The sequence below is a fragment of the Garra rufa genome, chromosome 23 (genome assembly GCF_049309525.1).
Source record: "Garra rufa chromosome 23, GarRuf1.0, whole genome shotgun sequence".
NCBI lineage: Eukaryota > Metazoa > Chordata > Actinopteri > Cypriniformes > Cyprinidae > Garra > Garra rufa.
The window spans coordinates 35,165,769-35,193,486 of NC_133383.1; the positions used below are offsets into that span (position 1 = coordinate 35,165,769).

Sequence of the window (27,718 nt, forward strand, 5' to 3'; positions counted from 1 at the left end):
CAAGAGCTTTGGTCTGTTGTTTTCCTGAGGGTGCTTGAAGCACAAAAGGCTGGATAGGGAGAAAGGTGGGCCTTTGTGCTTTTGTGTATCGCACAAATTCTGGGGATGAAGCACATGCACCTGTAGGCACAAGAAACAGACTATAAAAGCAAGAACTAAATGCAAAATATTAGGGTTTTTCTAGGTTTCTTACCTTCTGGATTGGATTGACTACTACTTTCAGCACTCTGGATCCTTGCTGCCATTTCTGAATCATCCTGTTTCTGAATGAAGTGTGAGCCTGATGGATCCTCTGTGCTTTTTTTCATGGGTGATTCTCCATTACCCTTCTTACATCGGGCAATTTCTGCAAAAGAGGTGGCGTGTTGCCTAGATGGAGGTGAAGACAAATTTGTGTCTAAATGGCTGGGACAACTGTTTTGTAGGGCTCCCAGTTTTGATAAAGTAGAGCATTTCTGGCTGCCAATCCAGCTCTGAGACTGAGGAGTCTTGATATAATGACAACTATCATGTTCTTCTAAAGCAGATTGATGGGTTTTTATGTGTGCCATTCTCTCTTTTGTTCCTTTAGATCGGTCCTTGTCAGCTCGTCTAGTATTCTTCACTTCAATGTTCCCATCACTCTGGAAAAATTGTAAAGTTAAAAATTGTAACAAAATTTGCCCTGAATCTTAGCTTTACTATACAGTGAATCCAGAAAGTATTCACACCGCTTCACTTCGTTCTACATTTTGTTATGTTACAGCCTTATTCAAAAATTGATTAAATTAATTATTTTCCTCCAAATTCTACAAACAGTACCCCATAATGACAACATGAAAACAGTTTGTTTGAAAACTTTCCAAATGTATTAAAAATAAAAAACGAAAAAATCACATGTACATAAGCATTCACAGCCTTTTTCATGACACTTAAAATTTAGCTCAGGTGCATCATGTTTTCACTGATCATCCTTGAGATGTTTCTACAACTTGATTGGAGTTCACCTGTGGTAAATTTACTTGATCAGACATGATTTGGAAAGGCACACACCTGTCTATATATGGTCCCACAGTTAACACTGCATATCAAAGCACAAACCAAGCCATGACTTCCAAGGGATTGTCTCCGAGACAGGATAGTATCAGAAAAAATTCTGCAGCATTAAAGGTCCCAATGAACACAATGGCCTCCATCACCTGTAAATAGAAGTTTGGAACCACTAGGACTCTTCCTAGAGCTAGCTGCCCTGCAAGGGCCTTAGTAAGGGGGGTGATCAAGAACCTGATGGTCACTCTGAAAGAGCTCCAGCATTTCTCAACCATCTCTGCAGCACTACACCAATCAGGCTTGTATGGCCAGATAGAAGACACTCCTCAGTAAAAAGCGCATGACAGCCTGCCTGGAGTTTGCCAAAAGGCACCTGAAGGACTCTCAGACCAAGAGAAACCAAGTTCTCTGGTCTGAAGAAACAAAGATTAAACTTTTTGGCCTGAATGCCAAGCGTTATGCCTGGAGGAAACCAGGCACCGCTCACGACCTGGCCAATACAGTGAAGCATGGTGATGGCAGCATCATGCTGTGGGGATGTTTTTCAGTGGCAGGAATTGAAAGACTAGTCAGGATTGAGGAAAAGATGAATGCAGCAATGTACAGACACATCCTTGATGAAAACCGGCTCCAGAGCACTCTGGACCTCAGACTGGGGCAACTGTTTAACAGGACAGCAACCCTAAGCACACAGCCTTTCAACTTTCAGCAGGACAGCAACCCTAAGCACACAGCCAAGATAACAAAGGAGTAGCTACGAGACAACTCTGTAAATGTCCTTGAGTGGCCCAGTCAGAGGCCAGACTTGAACCCGATTGAACATCTCTGAAGAGGTCTGTGCACCGGAGCTTGAGAGATACATACTCTTGTAGCATCATACTCAAAAAGACTTGAGGCTGTAATTGGTGCCAAAGGTGCTTTGATTTTTTTTCTTCTGTTTTTTATTGTTAATATATTTGCAGAGATTTCAAATGAGCTTCTTTCACATCATCATTATGGGGTATTTGGTTTGTAGAATTTTGAGAATAAGGCCATAACATAACAAAATGTGGAAAAAGTTAAGCACTGTGAATACTTTCTGGATACACTGTATGTATGGTATGGTAGTGGTATAAATACCTTGTGTTCACTTTGGCCAACCTTTGGCTTCTCTCTTTCCTCTTCCTCCGAATGTCCGAATAGGAAATATTCAGAAGGTGGAGAACAGCTACCTTGGCTTTGAGTCTCAGAGAAACTGGTCAAGGAGGACCAAGGTGGGCTGGGTGAAGACTGAGATGATAGGTCACATGTCACCAGTTTATAGTAATTCTGGGTGGAACCTGCTAACCGTGTCTGACTCTGCATACACATAGTGAGGTCAGAAATTTCTATTGATGGGAATCCATCACAGTTGAATGGGTAGATGTTGCAGTTTGGATCAAAGCTGTGAGATGACCAGCTTGGGAAATGGTTTGAACTTTCCTGCAACACTATGCCAGTGCCAGAAACGGGACTATCCAGATTTAGTGGAGTTGCAGGAACTGCATTGTTGGTTTTGTGATAGATGGCACTGAAGTTAACTAGTACTCCATCTGAGCTGTTACAGGATGAGTCGGTGATATATTCTGTTTGGTTTTGAGTAATAGATTCAATAAGGTTTTCACTTGGAGCCCAGCTGTTATCAGGTTCCTCAAGATTATGCTTGCTGAAGTCTTCCTCATCACCCCAATCCCCATCACAGTCCATTAATACAGGGGTTCCTCTGCTATCCCTGCGATCCCCGCAACCTGTATCAAACTCAATCTTCTGTTCTTTGATTTCTTTGACTTGGCTGAAGGCATTCACTTGAGTCACATTTCCTTGTAGTTGGAGGGATGACCCCTCATGGTACTTGTGTAAGTTGTCTCCATCCGAGTCCTCATCCGAGTCATCCTCATTCACTTCTGATTCAGGTATGAAGAGGTTTTGCCATTTTGGAGTTGGTCTCCGATGCAATGGCTCTTTTTTTACTTGAGGACTGGTTGATGGAGAGTTCTCTGACCAAATGCAAAGCGTTGGGGACGAATTGCATCCTCTAGAATTTTCAGTTCCCTTTTTGTCCTCTGCTTCTGTCGAACTTGACTTGCTTTTGTAGCTCAGACTGCCGTAGTCAAGTGCTTCCCTTGGCAGATCTCCTCTCTCAGGCAGGGATATACTGTGGGTTAAATTCAAAGCGCGAGGCTGTCTGGATGTCTGTACAGAATTATACAGATGCCACCCAACAGACTGGCCATGGATGTGGCACACGATCAGAGTTTCTCCTGACTTTGGGGAGACGTCCATTTTCTAAATGCCAGCACATCAAAGCATCAGTCCTTGCATGGCAGGCTGATTAAGTGACATAAACAGAGTGAATGCAAAACTCATATGTCTGCATTTCATATCACTGCTTTCAAGCCAGAATCTAAAGGAGAAAATAGGCATTCAGTTGATTATCTATAATAATGCTTTCATATAAATCATGACTCAATACTTTACCAATATTAAAGTCCAATGTTCCAAAATCTTAAGATCTTCACTCACACAAATTAAGATATTTTTGATGACCCTGATGACTTTCTGACCCTCATAGACAGCAACTACCACGTTCTAGGCCCAGAAACATAGTACGGACATTGTTAAAATAGTCTGACTAAAACAATAATGACTATTTAACAATTCTTCTCTTTTGGGTCAGTCTCTGTTGCCATTCACGAGAGTACCATGACGCATGCGAAGGTCTTACAGATTTGGAACGACATGAGGATGAGTATTTAATGACAAAATTATCCCTTTAAATTCTTTTAACTACAACTACCTTTCACTACAAACCAATAAATCAGTTGCAATTACAATGTTAACCAGATACAATATTAACCAGATATTACAATAGATTAACTCAAACCTTAAAAAATATAACTTTCTAGACACAAAAGCAAAAACATGTTTGTTTTGTCTCTCTGTGTAGTTTCTTTTGAATTCAATTGTTCTTATACTGAGATGAATATACAGTCAAACCAAGATTTATTCAGACACCATCAACATTTCTCACATTATCACATTTTATTCGCTATAGTTTAGAAAATGGTAATAAAATATGACAAGAACTGATAATGTCAGATAACTTTGAGAAAAATGTATATAATAAATTACAATCAATCAAAAATTGTTAGTACTGTTTGTATGACAATATTTACACAACTATCAATATTTTTTCATCAATTACCAAGCAATGCTTACTTTTTTTTCAGTCTGTGGTGTAAAGGTCACATTAGCAATCTAATCTAATCTATTTACACGAGAACAGCATATACTTCTCATTTTGTAATTAAAAATCATCACTGACTAACCCTCAAAAACGATTTGAAACAGTGTTGTTTAACTTTTATGAGCCATTTTTCCAAATGAGCAAGTTAGAATGTCCCAAAAATAAAGTTCATAGAAAGAAGTGTCATATTTTGCTAACTTCTGACGATACACTTGTCCAAAACGACAGCTAAAAGTTAAACAAACATATATTGAACATTTTATTATCCTGTGTTCAGGCTGTTAACATGGGCAACGGCATCAACTCACCCAGCCGTAAAGCTCCATCAATCCGAGAGCCAGCACATAGTCACTCTCATTCTGTCTGCACAGTAACTGGAGCAAACACACCGCATGATCACAACCTAATGCTCCACATCCACTCAGCATAGGCTAAGCACCGGAAAATAAAAAATGAAAAGATAGAAAATGGGTAGCGTCCCTCTTGTAGTTCCTCTTTAGTCACACTTCTTTCTGCTCTGGACTCCTCACAGCTCATCTGTTCCTCACACCTTCCCTCCTCCCCCAGTACAGTGGTTTCTGAGCCCCACAGTCCTATAGCAACAGCATCACAGACCCTACTGAGCATGCTCAGTGGTTTGTTGTTGAGGGATCATATTTGAGGGGATGGCAGATTTGCCTCTGCTCTCAGCATGGGGGGGATTGAACACTGACTCATACTAAAAAGAAGACTTGGAACAGAAAATTGAGATAATGGGAAACTAATGTTTTGAAATTAAGCAGATCTCTGACATGGGCGATAGCCTATTTTTAGAAACGCTTACAAGGATAGTTCACCTTCATGCCGTTTCAAACCTGCATGACTTTTCCTTCTGTTGGAACTCAAAAGGAGATGTTTTGAAGACTATGCTGGTTGCTCTTTTCCATGCAATTGCAATGGGAACTAGTTTACAAGCCACAAACTGGACATATTATAAAAGTGGTCCATACAAATAAGGCGCTGTATTCCAAATCTTGTAAAGAACTTCTTAAAGGATAACTATTGCCAAAATGCAACCTGGGCTTTTTTTTTTTTACTGTAAACAAGACAAACTTGTATCTAAAAGCATAATTACGACAAACGAGCCGTTTTTGAGATTGACCGTGATTTTGTTTTGTGGTCAATGGCCGGTGAATGGGAATACTAGGGGCATAAATTTGAGTGCATCAAAATCAATATTTTTACAACACTAAGAAGGCTCGACACACTATGAAACTTTGTTCGAAGTATCGCCTGGGTCTCTACACATGAACTCGAGCATTGAGAACATTGTTCGTGTACACAGAGTTTACTAAAAAGGAAGTTTTTGAACAACTCACTTACACTGTTTGGGTTTCCGCTCGCAGCCAGTCAAGAGGTGTCGATCTCCGAATGCGAATGAATGGACTCCATAGGAAGAAATATTAGGCTTATATGAAGCTCTTTTTACAACTAGAAGGTTAATATTGTTTTTCACTTGTGACAAAACAACAAATTAGCCGTGCATTTATATGGAAATATGCTTTAGGAGCTATCCATCCTCGCATTCGGAGATCGACACTTCTTGACTGGCAAGACGGCCGCGAGCGGAAACTCAAACAGTGAAAGTGAGTTGTTCAAAACCTTTCTTTTTAGTAAACTCTGTGTACACAAACAATGTTCTCAATGCTCGAGTTCATGTGTAGAGACCCAGGCAAAGTTTCATAGTGTGTCGAGTCTTCTTAGTGTTGTAAAAATATCGATTTTGATGCGCTCAATGTTATGCCCCTAGTATTCCCGTTCACCGGCCATTGACCACAAAACTAAATCACGGTCAATCAAAAAATGGCTTGTTTGTCGTAATTATGCTTTTAGATATAAGTTTGTCTCGTTTACATTAAATGATTGATTCAGCTAAAATATTACAAGAAACTGTTCAGCATTTTATATACTATGTATCTTTTATCCCATTCAGTTTAAAGTGTAAAGAGGTAGGTTTGTTTCCCACAATAATCAACTGTTTTTGGTTGTCCTCATCCCACCCAATGTCACTCTAATAACAAGTTGACAGACTCTTGCCTTTGATGACGCATGGCTATGGATAATCTCACAAACATCTGCTGTAGGCACTGCTGGGAAAGGTGGCCAAATCCCTTCGCTTGACTGACTGACTTTGTCTCTCAGTTCAACAACGCATTAGGGAACATCTTATAATTTGTATCCAGCATACACATGGTAAACAACAACAAACTCATCAGATTATATATTAAAAAGCTCACTGGCTTTACTGGTAATCTACTGACCTAAATCAGTAAAACTAGAAGATGCCTCAAAAACATTTGTATGCCATTATTTATAAACAGTATTTTTATAGGGACATTGGACAATTACTTTTACATAGTGTTTATATTTAAATGTATACACAACCAGGCTACAATGATACAAATCCATTCACTCCTTTTTTTTTTTTAAATCCCCCAAAACCCTATACAGTCTCAATTATGAAGCCTTTTTGATTGTCTGAGCAGTATGACGTTATGTAACTCAAGTTCCACCCATGACTGCTTATGGACTGTCCCATATTAGCATATTTCAGCCCTGGTTTCAGTCGGTTGTACGCTGTCCGCCATTTTCTCCACACTCGAGCAGCTGTGTCTCACAACATGACAACAATGTTTCATTAGCAGTGCAGGTGTTTTGTAGTTGGATGTAAAAGTGTACGTAAGAGTTCTCCCGAAATCAGAGCCACTGAGGACGCAGTGGATTAGTTCTGTTTTTAATAGAACGCGCCACACAATACACATAAAACAGAAGAGAGGGGTGAACAAGAGACATGCACCAAAATGGCTCACTGTCAATAGAGCTGTTTTTGGCAAGGTAAAAAGGGTGATGTTTTACACAACCACTGAGGAATTTTAACCAAAGTGTTTTAGACATTTCACGAAGACCCTGAAAAATCATATCAACTGGGAATCCGATTTCCGCTATAACCCATTTGCTAGAAAGTAGGTTACAAAGTGTACAGTAAATACAGTTGTTTGCATGTAATGCTTTGAAAAGGTTGATAAGTATACATCATTCAGAGCTTCATTAGGACAGACGGTCTGTCAGTCAAACCTCCTGTACATTTTCATCAAGCTCATCCAGTGCACTCAAGCAGAAAACAATAACAAACTGAAACACTCCGTCATTCCGTCCTAATTATTCCAGGGGAAGTCTTGTCATTTTGTTTTCATATGGGCATGAAGACAACATGATGATAATCAGAGAACTTGGCTGGAAGTATATTTGTAGTTGGGGACATGTTTTGTGGTATGGTTAGGTTTAAGGGTAGGGGTAGAGTCACAGATTAACAGTATAAAAATTAAAGGATTAGTTCACTTCCAGAACAAAAATTTCCTGAGTATTCACGCACCCCCATGTAATCCAATATGTTTATGTCTTTCTTTCCTCAGTCGAAAAGAAATTAAGGTTTTTGAGGAAAACATTCCCAGATTGGATTTTCCAACGCAATTACGTAATGCGTGAGGTCGAGCTAGTAAAGACAAGCACTTGTGGTTAAAAAGTATATTAATTGTAATTTTCTTTTCGCTAGACAAGACACTTATTCTTCAGCTGGGATTGTGTAGAGCCCTTTGAAGCTAAACTGAAACTGCAATTTGGACCTTCAAACTGTTGATCCCCATTGAAGTCCACTATATGGAGAATGTTTTCCTTAAAAATCTTTAATTTCTTTTCGACTGTTAGATGAGTAAATTATCAGGAAATTTTTATCCTGAAAGTGAACTAATTTTTTTGTCTGATTCTTGATATAATTAGACAAATGCAATAAAAACGCAAAAAAGATTTTAGTAGTAGGAAGTGTATTGTATTAATAACTAATCAAGGCAAATTTGCATCTTTGTACAAAACATGATAAAGCAGAATGTCAAATCAAAGCATTGTGGTAACCATTTAAAATATTCATTGATAAAAAAAAACATCAAACAAAGAAACATACAAAACATCTATGAAACTGTCTTATACAATTAAAAGCACATCAAATCTGCATGAAGCTCTTCTTCAATAATCTCTATGTCTTTTTTATGTGTACAGACTAACGGATAAACATTTTAATGTTCTAAAATTAAAAATAAAATACATATTTATTTTGCCCCCTGGTCTAATACACGAGGAACCGTATGGGTGATTTGTTTTCCTGTGTGCGTAGGTGTTGTTATTACAACATTATAAAACCTGAGAAATTTTATAACATGATTTTCAGCCACTAATCACAGCTTCTCACTGATCCGAAGCTTCACAGCTTCACCTTACAATCTCACTTACTCGTATGTGAAATATTTTAAGCCCCTCCAAGAATATCTCTCCATTATTATATAAATATTCCCAATGCCGAAGGTGAAATCAAGCTTGATGGTAAGTCATCACAAGTGAATATACAACAGAATAAGAACCTTTAGGGACTCTGAATCTCTTCGTAGATGGTTCGATAAGTCTGAGGTGTGCTGTCAGCCACCGGTGAGTCAGTATGGGGAAAAATAGTTGGTCTGGTCTTAACAGGAATACGCAGGAAACGTCCAGAGGTGACAAGGTCTCCATAACCCCGAGCATGAGAGAAGGCATAACCAGATCGTCGCGTACTGATTCGTCGTCGAGGGAATTTGCGGGGAGGCGGAGGAGGCATAGCTTTGGCCTCTCTGACCTTATGCCGCACCTGTAGAACAGAAGAATGAGAAGAAAATATAGCTGCAAGTAGCAATTACCAGGGTTCATGCACATAAGGCCTTTATGGCGCCACCTGTGGTCCGATCTCCATAAAACTTTGCATGCCCATTAAGTGTCATCTAACACAAAGTTTCGTTAAGTTTTGAATTTTTGTTTAGGTTTTATAGGCTTTTTGGTATATTTGGCCATGCCCTTTTCTAAATGACCCGCTATAGCCAACCAAAAATCTAAAGAGTCCAGAGAACTGCGCTGCAGTGGTTTGATTAAGATTGAGCGAAAAACCTGGGACTAGTTTGCAAAAATAGGTTTTGGACATAATTCAAAGTTGCTGAAAAAACGGGACCTCCTGGACCCAAAATTTCAGGGGGTTATTTTGTGCATTTTGACTCTAGGATTCCAAAATTTAATTTTGACTCTACGACAAATGGTTTAGGAGTTTCACATTTTGGCTTGCCGTGGCACCCCTGTGAACCGATTGGTGGCTTTGCATCCGAGTAGTGAGCAATACTACTTCCACTGACCAAGTTTCAGCTCTCTAGGCCTTATGGTTTGGTCTGCTCGATCAGTTTTAGAGAAAAAGAAGAATAATTATAATAAAAACATTCTAACAATTACAATAGGGTTTTAGCACTACGTGCTTAAACCCCTAAACAAACAGTATACTAAAAGGAAAGAATATCATTAGTATTGTGAAAACAGAAAGAAAAAATAATCATAAGGCTCAAATTGTAGTCAATTGTAGTCTGTGAATGACTCCTGCTCATGAGGTTGTGACACCACTGATTGTGGATTCCAGAAATAACCTTGACATTACGTCTCAGCGTGATGCTGTGCTGCAGCCGTGCCACTGCATCCCACAGCTCTGACTCATTCGACACATGCGTTCTACTCATAAAGGGAGGAAGATCTCACATTGTCATCCTGTCGAGAACTGGCGTATTGCCTGAGAGAGTTTGAATGCAGTTTGGGAGCAGAACTACTAGTAAACATGTAGGACAAGGAGCCTGGGATGCCAGGCAAACTCCATCATACGATATGGAAAAACAAAAAACTATGAGACCTCATATATTGTAGTGTTGCAGTCAAGACCAGCTCATTCGAGTCTGAGTCCAGACCGAGACCAATTGAGGGTTGTGTCAAAGTCAAGAGTCCAAATGAGTCCAGGACAAGACCAAGATCTATGTAAATATGATATATTGCATTCTGAATCAACTGGGGTGACAACAAAACTAGAACCCACCTTGTCGTTGATAGTGGGCTTCAGTTGGATGAAGAGGAACCGTTTTGCCACCACAGGCAATATGCACAATATGGTGGTCAGGAAGATGGTCAGCCACACATTCGGTTGGTTCAGGGAGTTTCTTGCCGTGCCTGAAAAAGATTGAGTCATTTGGAGCAGCTTAAAACACATAAACAGCGGGATGAGCAGATGTGGTTGGGATGGAGGGACACTCACCAATGAAAGGAAAAGAGGACGTGAAGATCAAGTACATGCCATTGCTGTACATAGTAAAGGTGACGGCAAAATACACTGACAAACTGCCCCACAGGAAGAACTGGTTCACTGCTGTCCAATAGTATGTCTCCAAACCCAGCTTAAACACACATAAACATATGGTTTGTATGCGTTATTATTCAGATGTTTCAGGGTAATTTTTATTGTGTTATTTAGCAAGGATGCATTAAGTTGATTAAAAGTGACAATTATAATGTTACAAACGATTTCTATTTAAAATAAATGCTGTTCTTTGAACTCTCTATTCATTAAAGTATCACGGTTGGGTTCCACAAAAACATAAAATGGCGCGACTTTTTTAACATCCATCATAATAAGGAAAACATTTTTTTTTTTAGACATTTTAGAATGATTTCTGAATCATGTGACACTGAACACTGGAGTAATGATGTTTTGATAATTCACCTTAACAGGGATAAATTACATTTGAAAACATCTTAAAATAGAAAACAGTTCATTTAAGTTGTAATAACATTTCACAGTTTGAACGCAGTTTGAAATGCAGCCTTGGTGAGCAGTAGTATGGAAGCCAATTTCCGCAACTCAAAAAAAAAAGGTAATTTCAACTTTTTTTTTTTTATCTTGAAGTTCTGACTTTTTCTCTTAGAATTTTGAGATATAAACTCGCAATTGCAAGAAAAGAACTCGAGATTTAAACTTTATTATGACTTTATAACATGCAACTGTGAGTCATTAACTCAGAATTTGGAAATTATAAGTCAAAATTGTGAGTTTGTATGACAATTCTGAGAAAAAAGAAGATTAGAAAGAAAAAAGAATTAAATTATTATCACAATTCTGACATTTATTTCTCGCAACTTATAATTTATATCTCAGTTCTGAGAAAAAGTCAGAATTGCAAGTTTATGTGATGCAATTCTGAGAAAAAAAGTCAAAATTGCAAGTTTATATCTCACAGTTCTAAAAAAATGTCAGAATTGTAAGTTCGTATGATGCAGTTAGGAGGGAAAAAACAAAGTCTGTATCACAATTCAGAAAACAATCACAATGATTTTATATATCACAATTCTGACTATTTCTTGCAGTTGGGAATTTATATCTCACAGTAATAAGAAAAAAGTCAGATATATGAGTTTGTACGACACAATTCAGAGAGTCAGTTTGTATCACAAAATTCTGACTTTATTTCTTGCAATTGTGAATTTATATCTCACAGATATGAGAAAAAAAGAATTGTGAATTTGTATCAAAAAATTCTGAGTATTACTCGCAATTGCTAGTTTATATCACAAAATTCTGACTATTTCTTGCAATTTCTAGTTTATATCTCACAACTCCAAAAAAAATACAATTGCTAATTTGTATCATGCAATTCTGAGAAAAAAAATCTGAATTGCGAGATGTAAACTATCATTTGTGGAAATATATGCAATTACTTTTTTATTTATTATTCAGTGGGAGAAACGGGCTTCCTTAATAGAGATTTCTTTCAAGGACATTACAAAAAATCTTATTGACCCTCATTTTGAACAGTGGAGTATACAGTACAGAGGCCTCAAAATATTTGGACTCATTCAAAAAATGTATGATTATCTTTGTATTGATAAAAAAATTTTTCAAGAATTTTCTTAGTTTTTCAAGCAAAAAGTTCAATAATTTTGGAATTACTATTCAGTATGTGTCCAATATTTTCTTTGATTATGTGTCTAATGTGAATTGACATTACCAATGCATAGCTAAAATGCAAAGTATAAAGATTAACTTTTTTTTTTTACTATTCAATGTAAATATGGCAATCCTCAATAACTGTTGTGCATTTTGTGTGTATGTACTGTTAAATGAGAATTTACCTGCACACTGACGGCAATGAGCAGACAGGTTTGCGCTATCAGGGCGAAGGATTGATAATCCGCGATGGTTTTGCCATCATCTCTTACAGTGTCACACATGGCTGCCCAAGGGACGAAGAAGAGGACAAGTGAGCTGTAGCAGCTGTGCAGCAGGATCCTCGCAAAGGCCATCTTACTGAAATACTGGTTCAGCTGACCCGGGGCGTACAGCTGGGGGTACTGGAAACTCCAGCGGTCATTTACGTCCTGCAAAAGCAAACGTTCATGAAAGAATTTAGTTTCATGATGCTGAATACAGCATGCTAATCCAGGGGTGTGGTATATTGATATATGACATACTTGATCAAAGAGACTGAGGGCAAGAACAGGTAAAGCTGTATACATCAGGTTGTAGAGCGTAATGAACCACTCATCATACACAGTCTATGGAGAGAGCAGAAAACACAAAAATTAGGAACAAATTAGCAAATGTAATTTGTAAAATGTATGCGTTTCACTTACACTGTATTGTATACAGTTTGCAGAATCTGCAAAATGTTAATAATTTTACCAGAATGAGTTGGATCATACAAAATGCATGTTATTTTTTATTTAGTACTGACCTGAATAACATATTTTACATAAAAGATGTTTACATATAGACCACAGGAGAAAAAATAGTTGAATTTATAAAAATGTCCCCGTTCAAAAGTTTACATACACTTGATTCTTAACACTGTGATATTGCCTCAATGATCTACAGCTGTAGTTTTATGTTTAGTGATAGTTGATCATGAGTCCCTTGTTTGTCCCGAACGGTTAAACTGCCTGCTATTCTTCAGAAAAATCCTTTCTGGTCCCACAGATTTTTTTGGTTTTTCAGCATTTTTGTGTATTTGAACCCTTTCCAACAATGACTGTATGAATTTGAGATCCATCTTTTCACACTGAGGACAACTGAGGGACTCATATGCAACTATTACAGAAGGTTCAAACACTCACTGATGCTTCAGAAGGAAAAATGATGAATTAAGACCCAGGGGTGTAAACTTTTGAACAGAATGAAGATTTGTACATTTTTTTATTTTGTCTAAATATCATATTTTTTTAGTTTTATTACTGCAGCCCTTCAGAAACTACAGAAGATACTTACATGTTTCCCAGAAGACAAATATGTTAAATTTACCCTGATTTTCAAATTCAATAAATTTTCACCCCTGGCTCTTAATGCATCTTTTTTTCTGTAGCATCAGTGAGTGTTTGAACCTTCTGTAAAAGTTGCATATGAGTCCCTGAGTTGTCCTCAGTGTGAAAAGATGCATCTCAAAATAATACAGTCATTGTTGGAAAGGGTTCAAATACACAAAAATGCTGAAAAACCAAAGAATTTGTGGGACCTGAAGGATTTTTCTGAAGAACAGCTGGCAGTTTAACTGTTCAGGACAAACAAGGGACTCATGAACAACTATCACTAAACAAAAAACACAGCTGTGGATCATTAAGGTAACAACAAAGTATTAAGAATCAAATGTATGTAAACTTTTAAGCAGGGTAATTTTAAGTTTAGCTTTTATTTTTTGTGTGGATCATAGGTAAACAGCTTTTATGTGTAATATCTTATTCAGGTCAGTACTAAATAAAAACTAGCATACATTTTGTATGATCCCTCTTATTTTGGTAAAATAATGAACATTTTGCAGATTTTGCAACATGTATGTAAACTTTTGATCTCAACTGTATAACTTCATGATATCAAAACTAGTACACATAATTGCTCAATATTCATTTAAAAAAGGAAATAATGATACACACAGTGTGTATTTCAGTACATTTCAAATATCATCTTATTAACTAGGCTGCTCTATTACAAAACTGTAAACCAAAATTATGTGATAAGATTTTAAACATCTCACCTGTGCAGAGAAGCCACAGAAGAATCCGTACCAGAAGTGGACGAAGGTGAAGGTGAAGTTCTTGTAAAAAAAGTAGCGCAGAAACTTACACATGCGCAGATAGGACCAGCGGCCGTGTACCAACAGGAGGCGCTGGAGGTAACGGAACTGGGCAAAAGAGAAATCACTGGAGAGAACCGCCTGCATGCCCTCCTGCCCACTGATGCCAACACCGATATGTGCAGCTATAAAGGTCATGAGCAGTTGAAGGATTGGATATGTTTAAACAGACAAACATTTTAGCACACTAGTCTTAAAGGGACAGTTCACCCAAAAATGAAAATTATATCATTGTTTACTCACCCTCATGTTGCTCCAAATCCATAAGACCTTTGTTCATCTTAGGAAGACAAGTTAAGCATTTTTTCATGAAATCCGAGAGTTTTCTGACCCTGCATAGATAGCAACACAACTGACACATTCAAGGCCCAGAAAGGTAGTATATCATTAAAATAGTTCATGTGACATCAGTGGTTCAACTAAATTTTAAGAAGCTACAAGAACGCATCTTTTTTAACTTTGTCCCTACTACCTTTCTGGGTTTTGAATGTGGTAGTTGCTAGTCTATGCAGGGTCAGAAAGCTCTCAGATTTCATCAAAAATATCTAAATTTGTCTTCTGAAGACGAAAAAAGGTCTTACAGGTAATTAATAATTAGGTACAGTAATTAATGACATTTTTTTTTTTTTTTGGGTGAACCATCCCTTTAAGTTAATATAATGCTTACATTGTGAAATTTACAGTTTGAAACTTGACTTGTTGTTTCTTTTAAGTGTATATAATCTTACTCATGCCATCTCTCTTTGTGAGAAGCACTCACTTTTGATCATGCTGACGTCATTGGCTCCATCTCCAATAGCTAAAGTCACAGCTTTCTTGTGCTTCTTGACAAGTTCCACCACTTGAGCTTTCTGGAGAGGGGTGACCCTGCAACAGATGACCGTTTGGCACATGCATGCAGTCCTCAAAAGCTCCAACTGCATGTCCTTCTGCAGAGCAAATGCCTGAGCACAGAATATTGGGAGATCCATGGATTAAAAACATTTTTTTTACTAATCAACTGCGTATTATTGACAATAATGTCAGATTTCTCCTACCAGACTGTGGCCGTTAATTACCAGTCCGTACTCCCCATCGACCTTCTCATCTTCCACCACCTGAGATTTTTTACCCATGAGTCTGCTCTTCACAATGGGTGGCTCATCCCCAGATTGTGGTGACATCTTTTTCCTGGCATTGCTAAACATAGAGTATGGGTCTCTTAATTTCAAACATAGTCTATTTGAAATGGTTTGTGAGATGGAGAGGCAGATGAAACTCACACAAGCTCCTCTCGTACTTCTTCTGCCGTGTTGGCGGCCACTATGAAGATCTCTTTCATTTCCTCTCGCAGCATATTACAAGAATAACCAATGTTCTCAGCCGTCTCTGAGGGTTATTGTAAAGGTGTGCATGAACAATACTGAAAACATCAAGTAGACTAGCACCAAGCCAGCAGGTTGCCATTTTTGAGAAGGTTTAGCAGTCATTAAAAGCTCAATTTGTGGCAGCTTACCCTGTTTATCTCCAGTCAAAACCCAGATTTTGATGTCAGCTTTGGCGAGCTGCTCAATGGTCTGAGGCACACCGTCTTGAAGCTTATCCTCAACTGCAGAAGCACCAAGGAGCTGAATGCACACATAAACAAACTTTGCATAAGAAGTGATACTCAAAAATAAAAGAATTCCCATTGACTTGGGTTAAAGGAGAAGCAAACTCTCTCGGTTTGTTTCTGTATTATGGTGATTTTACCATTAAATCTTTCTCGATCTCTTCATAAATTGCGTCCAGTTTGGCTTCACGGTCCTCCAGCGCGGTGCTGGCCTCGTGATGGCGTTCTTTCCATTCCTCAAACTCGTCTTCATCTAAGTCTTTATAAGCCAAAGCCAATGTCCTCAGACCCTCTCCAGCATATTCCTGGGATTGTGTTAGTCAGACATGAGTTACTAACACAGACACTCACATAATCTCAAAATGGAATCACAAATGTAACCCACATTAAGATGTTCTGTGGTGACCTCCATGAGTTTGGAGGTTGATGGATGCAGCCTCTCGTAGATGATTGTGTCTGCTCCCTTACAGTACAGTGTCAGATTGCCCTTTGGATTACGAACTGAAGAAGCACACAGTTACTTAAAGACATAGCATTGTTGTATTTCTGAATGTTTCCCTGCTTATTTCAGAACGGTAACAGCTTATGGTCTCACCAATAACAGACATCCTCTTGCGGACGTTGTTGAAGTCCAGCACTGCCAGAAGCTCGTAGGTGGTGGGCACTCCCATTTCCACCAGAGAGATGGTTTCTGGGGTACGAGCACGAAATACAAAGCCGAAATTCCTTGCGGCAGTGACCAGAGCCCCCTCGTCTGGAGACTGAGCCTGGTAAAATAACTGTCCTGTGGAGAAACAAAAATACAAATGTACAAAAAATATATACTGAAAAAAAAAACAAATATGAGGCTGATTTCTAAAAATGAGTAGTTGTATTGTGGATAAGAAATGAATAATACAGTTTAGTTAGCAGAATCTCCAAAATGTTAATCATTTTACTAAAATAATTATAGTTTTTATTTAGTACTGACCTGAATAAAATATTTCACATAAAGGATGTTTACCTATAGTCTACAAGAGAAAATAATAGTTGTTCAAAAGTTTACATTCACTTGATTCATAATACTGTGTTGTTGCCTGAATGATCCACAGCTGTTTTTTTCTTTTTGTGATAGTTGTTAATGAGTCCCTTGTTTGTCCTGAACAGTTAAACTGCCTGGTTTTCTTCATAAAAATCCTTCAGATCCCAATAATTCTTTGATTTTGCAGCATTTTTGTGTTTTTGAACCCTTTCCAACAATGACTGTATGATTTTCAGATCCATCTTTTCACACTGAGGACAACTGAGGGACTCTTATGCAACTATTACAGAAGGTTCAAACACGCACTGATGGTACAGAAGGAGGAACAACGCATTAAGAGCCGGGTGTGTAACCTTTTGAATGGAATGAGGATGTGTACATTTTTCTTATTTTGCCTAAATATCATACTTTTTTCATTTATGTACTGCCCTTCAGAAGCTACAGAAGATACTTACATGTTTCCCAGAAGACAAAATAAGTTAAATTTACTCCTCTCTTTAAATTCAAAAAGTGAGTCCCTCAGTTGTCCTCAGTGTGAAAAGATGGATTTTAAAATCATACAGTCATTGTTGGAAAGGGTTCAAGCACACAAAAATGCGGAAAACCGAAAGAATCTGTAGGACCTGAAGGACAGGAGGCAGTTTGACTGTTCAGGACAAACAAGGAACTCATGAACAACTATCATTCAGATAACAACACAGTAGAATCAAGTGTATGTAAAATTTTGAATGCAGTCGTTTTTATAAATTCAACAATTATTTTCTCATGTTGACTACATGTTTTTTTATGTGAAATTTCTCATTCAGGTCTGTACTAAATAAAACAGCATGCATTATGTATGATCCCTCTTATTTTGGTAAAATAATTACGATTAGGTGTACGTAAACTTTTGATTTCAACTGTATACATATACATATTGTATACACATACTTATTGAGCAGCAAATCAGCATATTAGAATTTCTGATGGATCATGTGGCACTGAAGACTGAATATTCAATGGAATAAATTACATTCTAAATAATATTAAAACAGAAAACAGTTATTTTAAATTGCAATAGTATTTCACATTATGAATGTATTTTTGATTAAATAAATGAATAAATCAACTTTTGATCAGTGGTGGATGTCAAAACACATCATTCCGATATCTAGTGCAGAATGATTTGGTCGAATCGGTGTAATCTGTGTATAAATATGTTGGGAATCCATTGTGAATTACTAATAGTGTTGTAGAGCATGCACTAGATGGCACTCACCTTCTGTTTTCTCCTCAGGCATGACAGTGTGGCAGAGCGCCAGCAGACGGAAGAACTCCTGCACCTCTGGAGAGCCCGACTTTACAGCTTCCACCAGCTTGGGGTCATAGAAGCAAAACTTTGGGTCGGCAAGAGAATTCCAGGAAAAATCGACCTTCTCTGTCTTCTATAAATGAGGAAAAAGATACAAAGAGTAAGGAAATGTTGTTGTCTTTTTGTTTGTTTTAAATAGGGGGACTAGAATCTTTAGAAAAAATTTACTTACAATAATTTTAAAATACTACATTTGGAAAAAAAAACATCAACAACACAAAAAGTTACAATTCAAAATGTTAAACTACTCTGAGAGAAAATATGTTTTTGTGTAAGAGTTTTTTTTTTTTTTTTTTTTTTTTTGTGACAACCTTTCTGTGAGACACCAAGTCTGAATTTCCTATAGCTTTTAAGTTATGAATTGTCAATGTTTTGGTCACTAACCTCAGTGACTTCAACTCTCTGTCCAGCAAAGTCCACAACCTCACCTGGGGACCATAAAAACTGTTAGATTCTACCTTTTAGTTGAAATTGTTGAATATATGACAACTCTTTGAGCTCTTACCATATGATTTTGCATTGATGGAGCACCTGTTGAAGGTCATGATGTTCTGGGTTAAAGTTCCAGTCTTATCAGAGAAGATATATTTGATTTGACCCAGCTCTTCATTGAGAGTGGTCGTCCTGGCCTGGGCTGGTGTGTTACTCTTGACGTGGTACATTTTACGGTCCCAGTCAATGAAATAACTGTTCCCCAGACGAAGGATCTCAACACTATTGAAAGAGCAAAAAAACATTCAATAGCATTTTTTTCAAATTGTACACAATTTTCTTTCATTACAAATAATAATATAATTTGAAATATTTTGTAGCATTAGGTAATTCAAAATAATCATTTAGTAAAATCTCCTTTACATATCATTTCGAAGAATGTTGGTAAACAGTTTTGGTTCCCATTGACTTCTAATTTGTGTTCCAAAGACAAAGGAAGGTCTTACCGGTTTGAAACATAAGAATAAGTAATAAATAACAATTTTCATTTTTGGGTGAACTATTCCTTTAAATAATAGGGCTGCGTTTTGACAACAATTTCACAATTTGATTCGAAGTTGATTCGCAAGTTTGCGATTTGATTAGATTTAGATTATTCTGGATATACATCAGGTACAGTACATGGCAAATTATCTCAAGGAACAAAAATCTCTTAACTAATTCTGTAAAATATACATGACAGAACATGTTAGTTGGTACTACATTACTATAATATTAAAGGTTAAAATGAACTGATTTGTATACAAACACTCAATTAAGTTTTTTATAATAATAAAGTTATAATACTGACTTTACAATTACATAATTATAATTATACTCCAATGGTATTTTGTAATATAAATCATCATTTAAATGATGACTGTTATAAAAACTTGACTTATTTATTCAGAATAAATTAATTTACATTTTCATTTAAAGTTATATATTTAGCAAAACACTCCTCTCTAAAGTTCATTTTTCCAGCTGACTAACGAGTTATGGTTACAGAATATTTTTTCTGGAGGAAAATGTGACGTTACGTGACATTGTTTACAAGCTGTTATATTGACGTCTTTCCACAGTTGAAACACTGATTGAGCGATTAGACAGGACACAGATTTCAGTTCAGCTGTACTTTTTCTTTTAACATACCTTTGGATGTTCATTCATGTTTATTTTATTCTGTAACTGGTATTAAAGTGGAGGAGATGATCAGTTCACTGCCACTTCTATTGAATCTGTCACTCCACATTAAACAGTGCCCAAACTGTATTTATTGTTTGAATATTGCAATAAAAGGGACAGAATTTGAAACCTGAGACTATGTTTCACATCAAAAGTAACAAAGCACAAAGCTTATTGCTATTCATTGGATGGAAGGCGTGCTACAATGTTAAGTTCATTAAATGAAAACAGGCTAGACTAATCGATTCTTGAGATTTAAGAATTATATTGTTTCGTAAAAATCTGAAAGATTAAAATCGAAAAATCAATCTTTTTAACCAGTCCTACCAAATAAGTTATCATGATATCTGACCTGACGTAAAGAGAGATGGGAACGACAGTGTTGAGAATGATGACGTAAGACCAGAAGGTAAGAAATGCTGTTAGAGATGCATTCGCCCCATCAGCCCTGGGGAGAAAGGCAATGAAGGAATTCCCTTCCTGGTATTCCCAAATGGCATTCCCAATGGACAAGATGGTGCACATGAAGGCCAGAAAACCAAAAATCTAACAAGCAAATGAACAGGATGTCAGTTAAAACATACTTTATCACTCATAAACATAGACCAAACATTTTAACAAACATAATTCCATAAATCTACTCACAAACAATACTAGAACATTCATGAGACGATCAATGCTGGTTCTCTTGAAGATGGATTTGCCAGAGTTCTGCATAAGCTTTGTGTCAGGACCTAATTGGATTTGGACAGAGCTTTTAAATATATATTTAACCTAAATGTAAACTTCATATGCCCGATTACGCACCTCCAAACACCACCAGGCCGAAGCACCACTCTGTGTTTCTGAGGGTACATCCTCTGAGCAGAATCCTCTCATTATCCAGAGCAAACGTCTCTCCTCTCACCGTCAGAGTTCCTGTGAACTTATCCAGACGGTTGTTTGGAGGCTCACAGCGCACCTCACCTGGGATATAAAATATTGATAATGTATTTAATATGCAGGCATGCTTTTGTACAATTTACTCTTAGTAATGCCCTGGAAACCTGGTATTGTGTAGATTCTTAGCAGATACATTATGTGCATCTGTCCCTCACCATTAAACGCTGCTAGTTTCTGGATGTCATTGCCCAGGTCTCCTGTGATTGTCAGAGCCTGTTTCACTTTCAGGTTAGTCTCCCTGTGACAGACAGGGAAAGAGAGATAGACAATGGCTTTGGTACACAATAAAAAACAGATGAACAGGTTCATGTTTACATCCACATGTTCAGTATACTTACCCGTCCAGCTCAGCTGTCTCAATGTAGATGAGGTTGAGAGGTTCACTGCTAGAGAGCAACAACAGATCAGCCTAGAGCAGAGGGGGAAAATAGAGATAAGATCGTTTCTAAGTTATAATGACTTCCTGTAAAATAACAAGAATAATCCAGTTAATTATTTATTATTAGTATTATTAGTATTATATTTGAGAGTAGAGTTCTAGAAATGTTTTTTTTATTATTATTTATATATTGTATTTACAAATATGTTGCTTCTATTTTTATATTTTCAGGTTTAATTTTAATTTAGTCATTTATATTCGTTTTTTAAAAATCCTATGCAGTTTTTATTTCCGTTTAGCAATTTTAGTCATTCAACCACGCAAGGGAATGTGTCCCGCCTTCTAAATGAAAGAGCCAATCGCTGATCATCGCAAGTCATTGCGTCACTTCAGCTGCCGTTGCAAATATGGCCGCCGAGTGAACAGACTTTCCTTGGAAGGGACTTTGATTCAACTTAAAGCAACTGTATGTATTTTTGTGACTTTAGAGCCCCCTACAGTAAAGTGAGTGAATTAATTCAATGTAAATCTGCCGTAAAGCAATCTGCCCTTTTCGCGGAATTTCCCCTTGGCTTTACCAAACGTAAAATTTAACAGAACAGACTTTTGGTAAGTTTGGTGAGCACAACTAAACGCTCACTGATGCTCCAGAAGGAAAAACCATGCATCAAGAGCAGGGATAATCTGGGTAAATTTAACTTATTTTGTCTTCTGGGAAACATGTAACTACCTTCTGTAGCCTCTGTAGGGCTAAATGAAAAATTATGATATTTAGGCAAAACAGGACAAATGTAAGTTACACATCTCCATTCTGTTCAAAAGTTTTTACCCCCCCCCCCCCCCCCCCCCAGCTCTTAATGCTTGGTTTTTCCTTCTGAAGCATCAGTAAGCGTTTAAACCTTCTGTAATAGTTGTATGAGTCCCTGAGTTGTCCTCAGTGTGAAAAAATGGATCTCAAACTCATAGAGTTATTGTTGGAAAGGGTTCAAATACTCAAAAATGCTGTAAAACTAAAAAAAAAAAAAAAAAAAAATTGTGGGACATAAAGGATTTTTCTGAAGAACAGCAGGCAGTTTAACTGTTCAGAACAAACAAGGGTCTCATGGACAACAACTATCAACTAACAAAAAAACAAACAAACATGTGGATCATTCAGGAAACAACACAGTATTAAGAATCAAGGGGGTGTAAACTTTTGAACAGGGTCATTTTTATCAATTCAACTATTATTTTCTCTTGTGGACTATATGTAAACATAAATGATGTGAAATATCCCTGGTGAAAAAAACAGCTAAAACCAGCCTAGGCTGGTTGGCTGGTTTTAGCTGGTCATAGCTGGAAGGCAGGCTGGTTTTAGAGGGGTTTTGTCCACTTTTCCAGCCTGGCCAGGCTGGTCAGGCTGGTCTTAGCTGGTCAGGCTGGGAAACCACCAGCTAAAACCAGCCTGACCAGCCTGGGAGACCAGCTAAGACCAGCCAACCAGCCTAGGCTGGTATTAGCTGTTTTTTTCACCAGGGATCTTATTCAGGTCAGTACTAAATAAACAATAACATGCATTTTGTATGATTCCTCTTATTTTGGTAAAATATTTAACATTTTATAGATTATGAAAGGGCATTTATGTCATTTTATTTCAGCTTTATTTAAATTAGCAAAAAATGTTATCAATACTTTAGGTTTTAGTTAACCATAACTATTCTGGCAGACAATTGTGGCAAAACTTACTGTGACAAACTCATTGTTTTCCAGCTTGACAATGTCACCCACTTGAACATTCATCCATTTTTCACTCTTCAACCTGTTTGAGATCATGACTTTTTATTTATCACAAATTCAAAAAATTTGGGAAAAGCATTTGAAATCAAAAGAAAGATGAAAATAGCATTATACAGAGTTGGTCACTTACTCTCCATTAATGAGCACTTCTACTTTTCTGTTGTTCACATGTTTGTCATTCTTGTGTCTGGTCTGTGTTGTAGGATGGGAACACAAGGCAACAGAGAAACCATATGAATGGACAGTCAAACATGATATTGTCCATATTGGACATAGACAGGAAGTGGACTCACAATGTCGTCAGAGAGATCTTTGGCTAGAGTTATAGACAGCACCAGCAGCAGCGGAACTACAGTAGTGAACCATGACAGTGACGAGATCTGAGGAATCAGCTGTGCAACACAAAACAAGGTGAAGCCTGTTAGAATTCACTTCTTATGTGCTTTTGTAATTTCAGAGCAACATTTTAAGATACTATAATAATGTGATAATCTAATTAATATGGATTTAACCTGTAAGATGAGAAGAAAGACGAAGTAGGCATTGGCTAGTCTCTGAAACTGCTCAAACAGATTGAGAGGGAGGAAGGTGAAGACGTTGTACTTGGAGGTCTTGATAGAATTGTTCTGTAATGACAAAAAAAATGCTCACAATATGCTCCAAACATTTTTGAAAAAAAAAAAATATTGTTGTATTTTCCTACTCACAGCATAATTACATGCCAGGTTGAATTCCCTGTCATTAGCTCGCAAATGCCTCTCCTCTAAAGAAATAAAATACAAAAACACCAGATAAATAAACTCCACTAGATCAAAAACAGACTAGAAAGACTTCAAACTTCAAACTGTGTTCAATGTAGTTAGTTACAGTATGTTACCTTCTACTTTCTTTTTCTTTACGTTAATTCCACACGCAGACAGCAGGGAGCCCATGTTTCTCTGATCACATCATCACGCTGATAAAGAGAAACCAACCATGAAAACATATTTTAAAGCGGACAATGGATGCATATAAATGTGTCTTAGCAGTGCGTGGACACAACCACCCTATAGTGATAAAAATTCATTCACTCCCTTTTTTAAATATGTGGGGGGGGAAACGGATTTTTTTAAATTATTAATTATCAAGTCGTTTTGATTTTCTGAGCAGTATGACATCCTATTGCTCAGGCCCCACACACAACCACTGATGGACTGTCCCATATTAGCATATTTCCGCCAGTTGTACACTGTCCGCCATTTATCTTTGTGCTTAAGCAGCTGTAGCGACAACATTATCTCGTAAGCAATGCAGGTGTTTTGATTTTGAATGCAAAAGTGAACATACGAGTCTTAATTTTCTCCCAACGTGAGAGACCCTGAGGACGCAGTGGATTAGTTTTGTTTTTGATTGTAACACGCCACCAAACACACAAACCATAGAACAAAGGGGTGGGGTAAGCAGTAGCTTATTACCATTTAAAGAGACATGCATCAATACGGGTTGCTGTGAATAGAGTTGTTTTTGACAAGGTAAAAAGGGTGTTGTTTTACACAACCATTGAGGAATTTTAACCAAAGTATGTTGCAGACATTTCATGGAGACCCTGAAGAATCATAGCAACTTGTGGAAAATGGGCAACCGATGTCCCTTTTAAGAAGCAAAAATAAAATAAAATACAATAAATAAGTAAATAAATTTTTTTTTAAATCAACTGTGTATAAAAAAAAAATCTTTGATATAAAGAAAAAACTACAAAGCTTGCAACAAATAATTTTACAATTTTTAAAAATTCACAGAGACGCTACATATTACAAATAATTTTTTTATTAAATTCAAGTAATTGTCATTAATAGATGGCATATGGTGTGTTTTATACAGTACGATAAAATAAACCCTCATTTACAGTTAAGTTCAAAAGTTTGCATACACCTTGCAGAATCTGCAAAATGTTAATTATTTTACCAAAACAAGAGGGATCATACAAAATGCATATTATTTTTTATTTAGTAATGACCTTAATAGGATACTTCACATAAAAGATGTTTACATATAGTCCACAAGAGAAAATAATAGTTGAATTTAAAAAAACGACCCTGTTCACAAGTTTACATCCCCCTTGATTCTTAAACCCGTGTTGATACCTGAATGATCTACAGCTATTTTTTTGTTTAGTGATAAATATTCCTGAGTCCCTTGTTTGTGCTGAACAGTTAATCTGCCTGCTGTTCTTCAGAAAAAACCCTCAGGTCCCACAAATTCTTTGGTTTTTCAGCATTTTTGTGTATTTGAACCCTTTCCAACAATGTACAGTATGATTTTGAGTTCCATCTTTTACACTGAGGACAACTGAGGGTCTCAAATGCAACTATTACAGAATGTTCAAATGCTCACTGATGCTCCAGAAGGAAACAAACATGCATTAAGAGCTGGGAGTGTAAACTTTTGAACAGAGTGAAGATGTGTACATTTTTCTTATTTTGCCTAAAGTTCTTTTTTTGTCATTTAGTACTGCTCTTAAGTAGCTACAGAAGACACTTGCATGTTTTCCAGAAGACAAAATATTTTAAATTTACCCTGATCTTCATTCATGCTCCAGGTGGAGCATCAGTGAGCATTTGAACCTTCTGTAATAGTTGTATATGAGTGAAATATCTTATTCAGGTCAGTACTAAATTAAAAATAACATGCATTTTGTATGATCCCACTTATTTTGGTAAAACAATTAACATGTTGCAGATTCTGCAAGGTGTATGTAAACTTTTGACTTCAACTGGAGGTGGAGGCAGGTTGGAGCTAAACTCTGCAGAACAACGACCCTCCAGGACTGAGTTTGGACACCCTGAGCTATAGATTTTTTAAGGTGCATTAGTCTTACAGATCAATAACGGATGTTGTAGCCAGGTTATGTTACAAAACATTTAAATCACACAAACTGCAGGTTGGATAAAGTCTGATCATAATGCATTATAACATCTTTCTGTTAGTGTCTAACTGTAGTTAATAATAAACTGACAAATAGTTAAGTGGATTTTACAGCTCGTCTTATCAGCCTAGGCTAGGGTATTGATGAGAGGCGCATGTATTTTCACATATAGGACTTCTCCACATGCTTCCTGATTTTACAGATTATTTACTATACCTGAGAGCCATTTTTAGAAATGTTGGCCTTTGTTCATATAACAGAGACATTCAGCTTGACCTTAAGTTAAGATAATTATTGAAATTGGTGTTAGAGACCAGATGATTACATTTCTGAAAATAAAACTTAAAATTAATAAGTTATTTTGTATCTAAAATGTTACTTTCCCAATTAGAAGTGTTGTATATGGAATCTTATAATGCTGAACATTATACCGCACTCACATACCTTCATCTCGCTCTTTATCTAATCTAATATTATCATTATGCTCAAAAGTCAACACACTGCCAACGCCCATGTAAAGAACCACTATTAAGTATAAAAAAAATAATGAAACATTTAAAGTGAACATAAGTTTCCACACAACATAAATGTAACATAATAGCATCAATCCTTTCAAATATACATTTTCAGGGGAGTGTTAATTTCTAAATGCTATTATTATTATTATTATGAAACTATAAGCTGTGGGTTAGGCAAAACATTAACATTAATAATGATGATGTTTTATGCATTGCTGAAAATGATGAAAGATATTGCGGTGACTGTATACTTAATGATATGTTAATAAACACCAGAATTAAGATAAAATAATTTGCCTAATATTTTGAAATATAATAACCACCATGATACAATGATGCTATTGTACATGATGACTGTTGTAAGTTTAAAAAGACTGAAAAATACAATGACGAACTCAGTTACATACAGTATGAAATACTATTAAATATGAAATAATTCAATATACATTAAATAACATAAAATTGCATAAAACACATACTTAACAACAAAAACTATGTAATATGTTATGCTTTATAATTTCATGGTAAATTAACTTAAGTTTAACCAACAGGTTTTCAGTGTAGTAGTTTTTTTTAATATAGTATTTCTCTGTTCAACTTTGTTTTAAAGCTCTTGTGTGACTCGTCTGCCACATTGACTAGAAAAGTTCAATGACCATAACTAATGCTGGCAGTAAATGGCGGTCTAGTGACCGGTTTCCCTTCAACATGAGGAAAATACTCTCCCCTTTACTATCTATATTCAAGAGGCAATAAGGAAGATCACACACCCTTAAACACACTCCTTAAAACTATGACCGTCACCTTATGGCTTCGTATTTGACAAATCTACACTCCTTTCTTTCTATATGATACAGGTTATGTGCTCTTTGTCACATACTCAAATCAGAATGTTCTTCTTTAGTATTTTTTTTTTAACTAATCACTTTATCACAGGTGCAGGTGCCTCTAGCTGATGTCAATAAGTAACTCACTTTGTGAGTGTAAAACCTTCCTCTTTCAAAAGGCAAACATTAGAAGACTAACATGCCCCTTTATAAACTCACTCAACTTGTGTTAAATACAAAAAAGTGGTGAAGGTATCATACCTGAGTCACACGTCTGCCATCCAGGATCCCTCGAGAAATAGCAACGATTCAGACTAAACCACAACCCCATAAACATGCGTGGAAAAGGACATTCGGAACTTCACTACAGTTCCCATAATGCATCCGCAAACGAGGCCTCTTATTTAGAGTACAGGTG

The 27,718-nt window shown here is 36.8% G+C and overlaps 2 protein-coding genes across 2 annotated transcripts; both read right to left on the bottom strand.

Moving 5' to 3' along the window:
* On the bottom strand, nt 1–4,358 carry LOC141299555 (uncharacterized). Its single transcript, XM_073829922.1, has one exon. The coding sequence runs from the start codon at nt 3,328–3,330 to the stop codon at nt 2,023–2,025; it is 1,308 nt and encodes a 435-aa protein (XP_073686023.1). The 5' UTR covers nt 3,331–4,358; the 3' UTR covers nt 1–2,022.
* A 2,693-nt stretch (nt 4,359–7,051) lies between these two features.
* atp8b5b (ATPase phospholipid transporting 8B5b) lies at nt 7,052–27,639 on the bottom strand. The gene is made up of 28 exons (XM_073829023.1): nt 27,562–27,639; nt 23,928–24,005; nt 23,758–23,813; nt 23,563–23,676; nt 23,344–23,442; nt 23,181–23,242; nt 23,000–23,072; nt 21,234–21,304; nt 21,051–21,133; nt 20,761–20,919; nt 20,599–20,687; nt 20,306–20,499; nt 18,803–19,011; nt 18,682–18,725; nt 18,205–18,370; nt 16,521–16,709; nt 16,311–16,426; nt 16,066–16,230; nt 15,830–15,941; nt 15,597–15,702; nt 15,372–15,513; nt 15,095–15,278; nt 14,236–14,459; nt 12,683–12,766; nt 12,344–12,589; nt 10,473–10,611; nt 10,257–10,387; nt 7,052–9,005 (listed from the first exon to the last, which is right to left on the bottom strand). The coding sequence occupies exons 2-28, from the start codon at nt 23,980–23,982 to the stop codon at nt 8,748–8,750; spliced, it is 3,570 nt and encodes a 1,189-aa protein (XP_073685124.1). The 5' UTR covers nt 23,983–24,005; nt 27,562–27,639; the 3' UTR covers nt 7,052–8,747.
* Nucleotides 27,640–27,718: the final 79 nt, after the last annotated feature.

Coding starts and splice junctions, on each gene's coding strand:
- LOC141299555 (XM_073829922.1), bottom strand. CDS start 3,330: ATGGACGTCTCCCCAAAGTCAGGAGAAACTCTGATCGTGTGCCACATC.
- atp8b5b (XM_073829023.1), bottom strand. CDS start 23,982: ATGGGCTCCCTGCTGTCTGCGTGTGGAATTAACGTAAAGAAAAAGAAA. Junction 23,443..23,562: donor TCTTTCTTCTCATCTTACAG/GTTAAATCCATA, acceptor TGTGTTGCACAG/CTGATTCCTCAGATCTCGTC. Junction 15,942..16,065: donor AGATCGAGAAAGATTTAATG/GTAAAATCACCA, acceptor GTGTGCATTCAG/CTCCTTGGTGCTTCTGCAGT.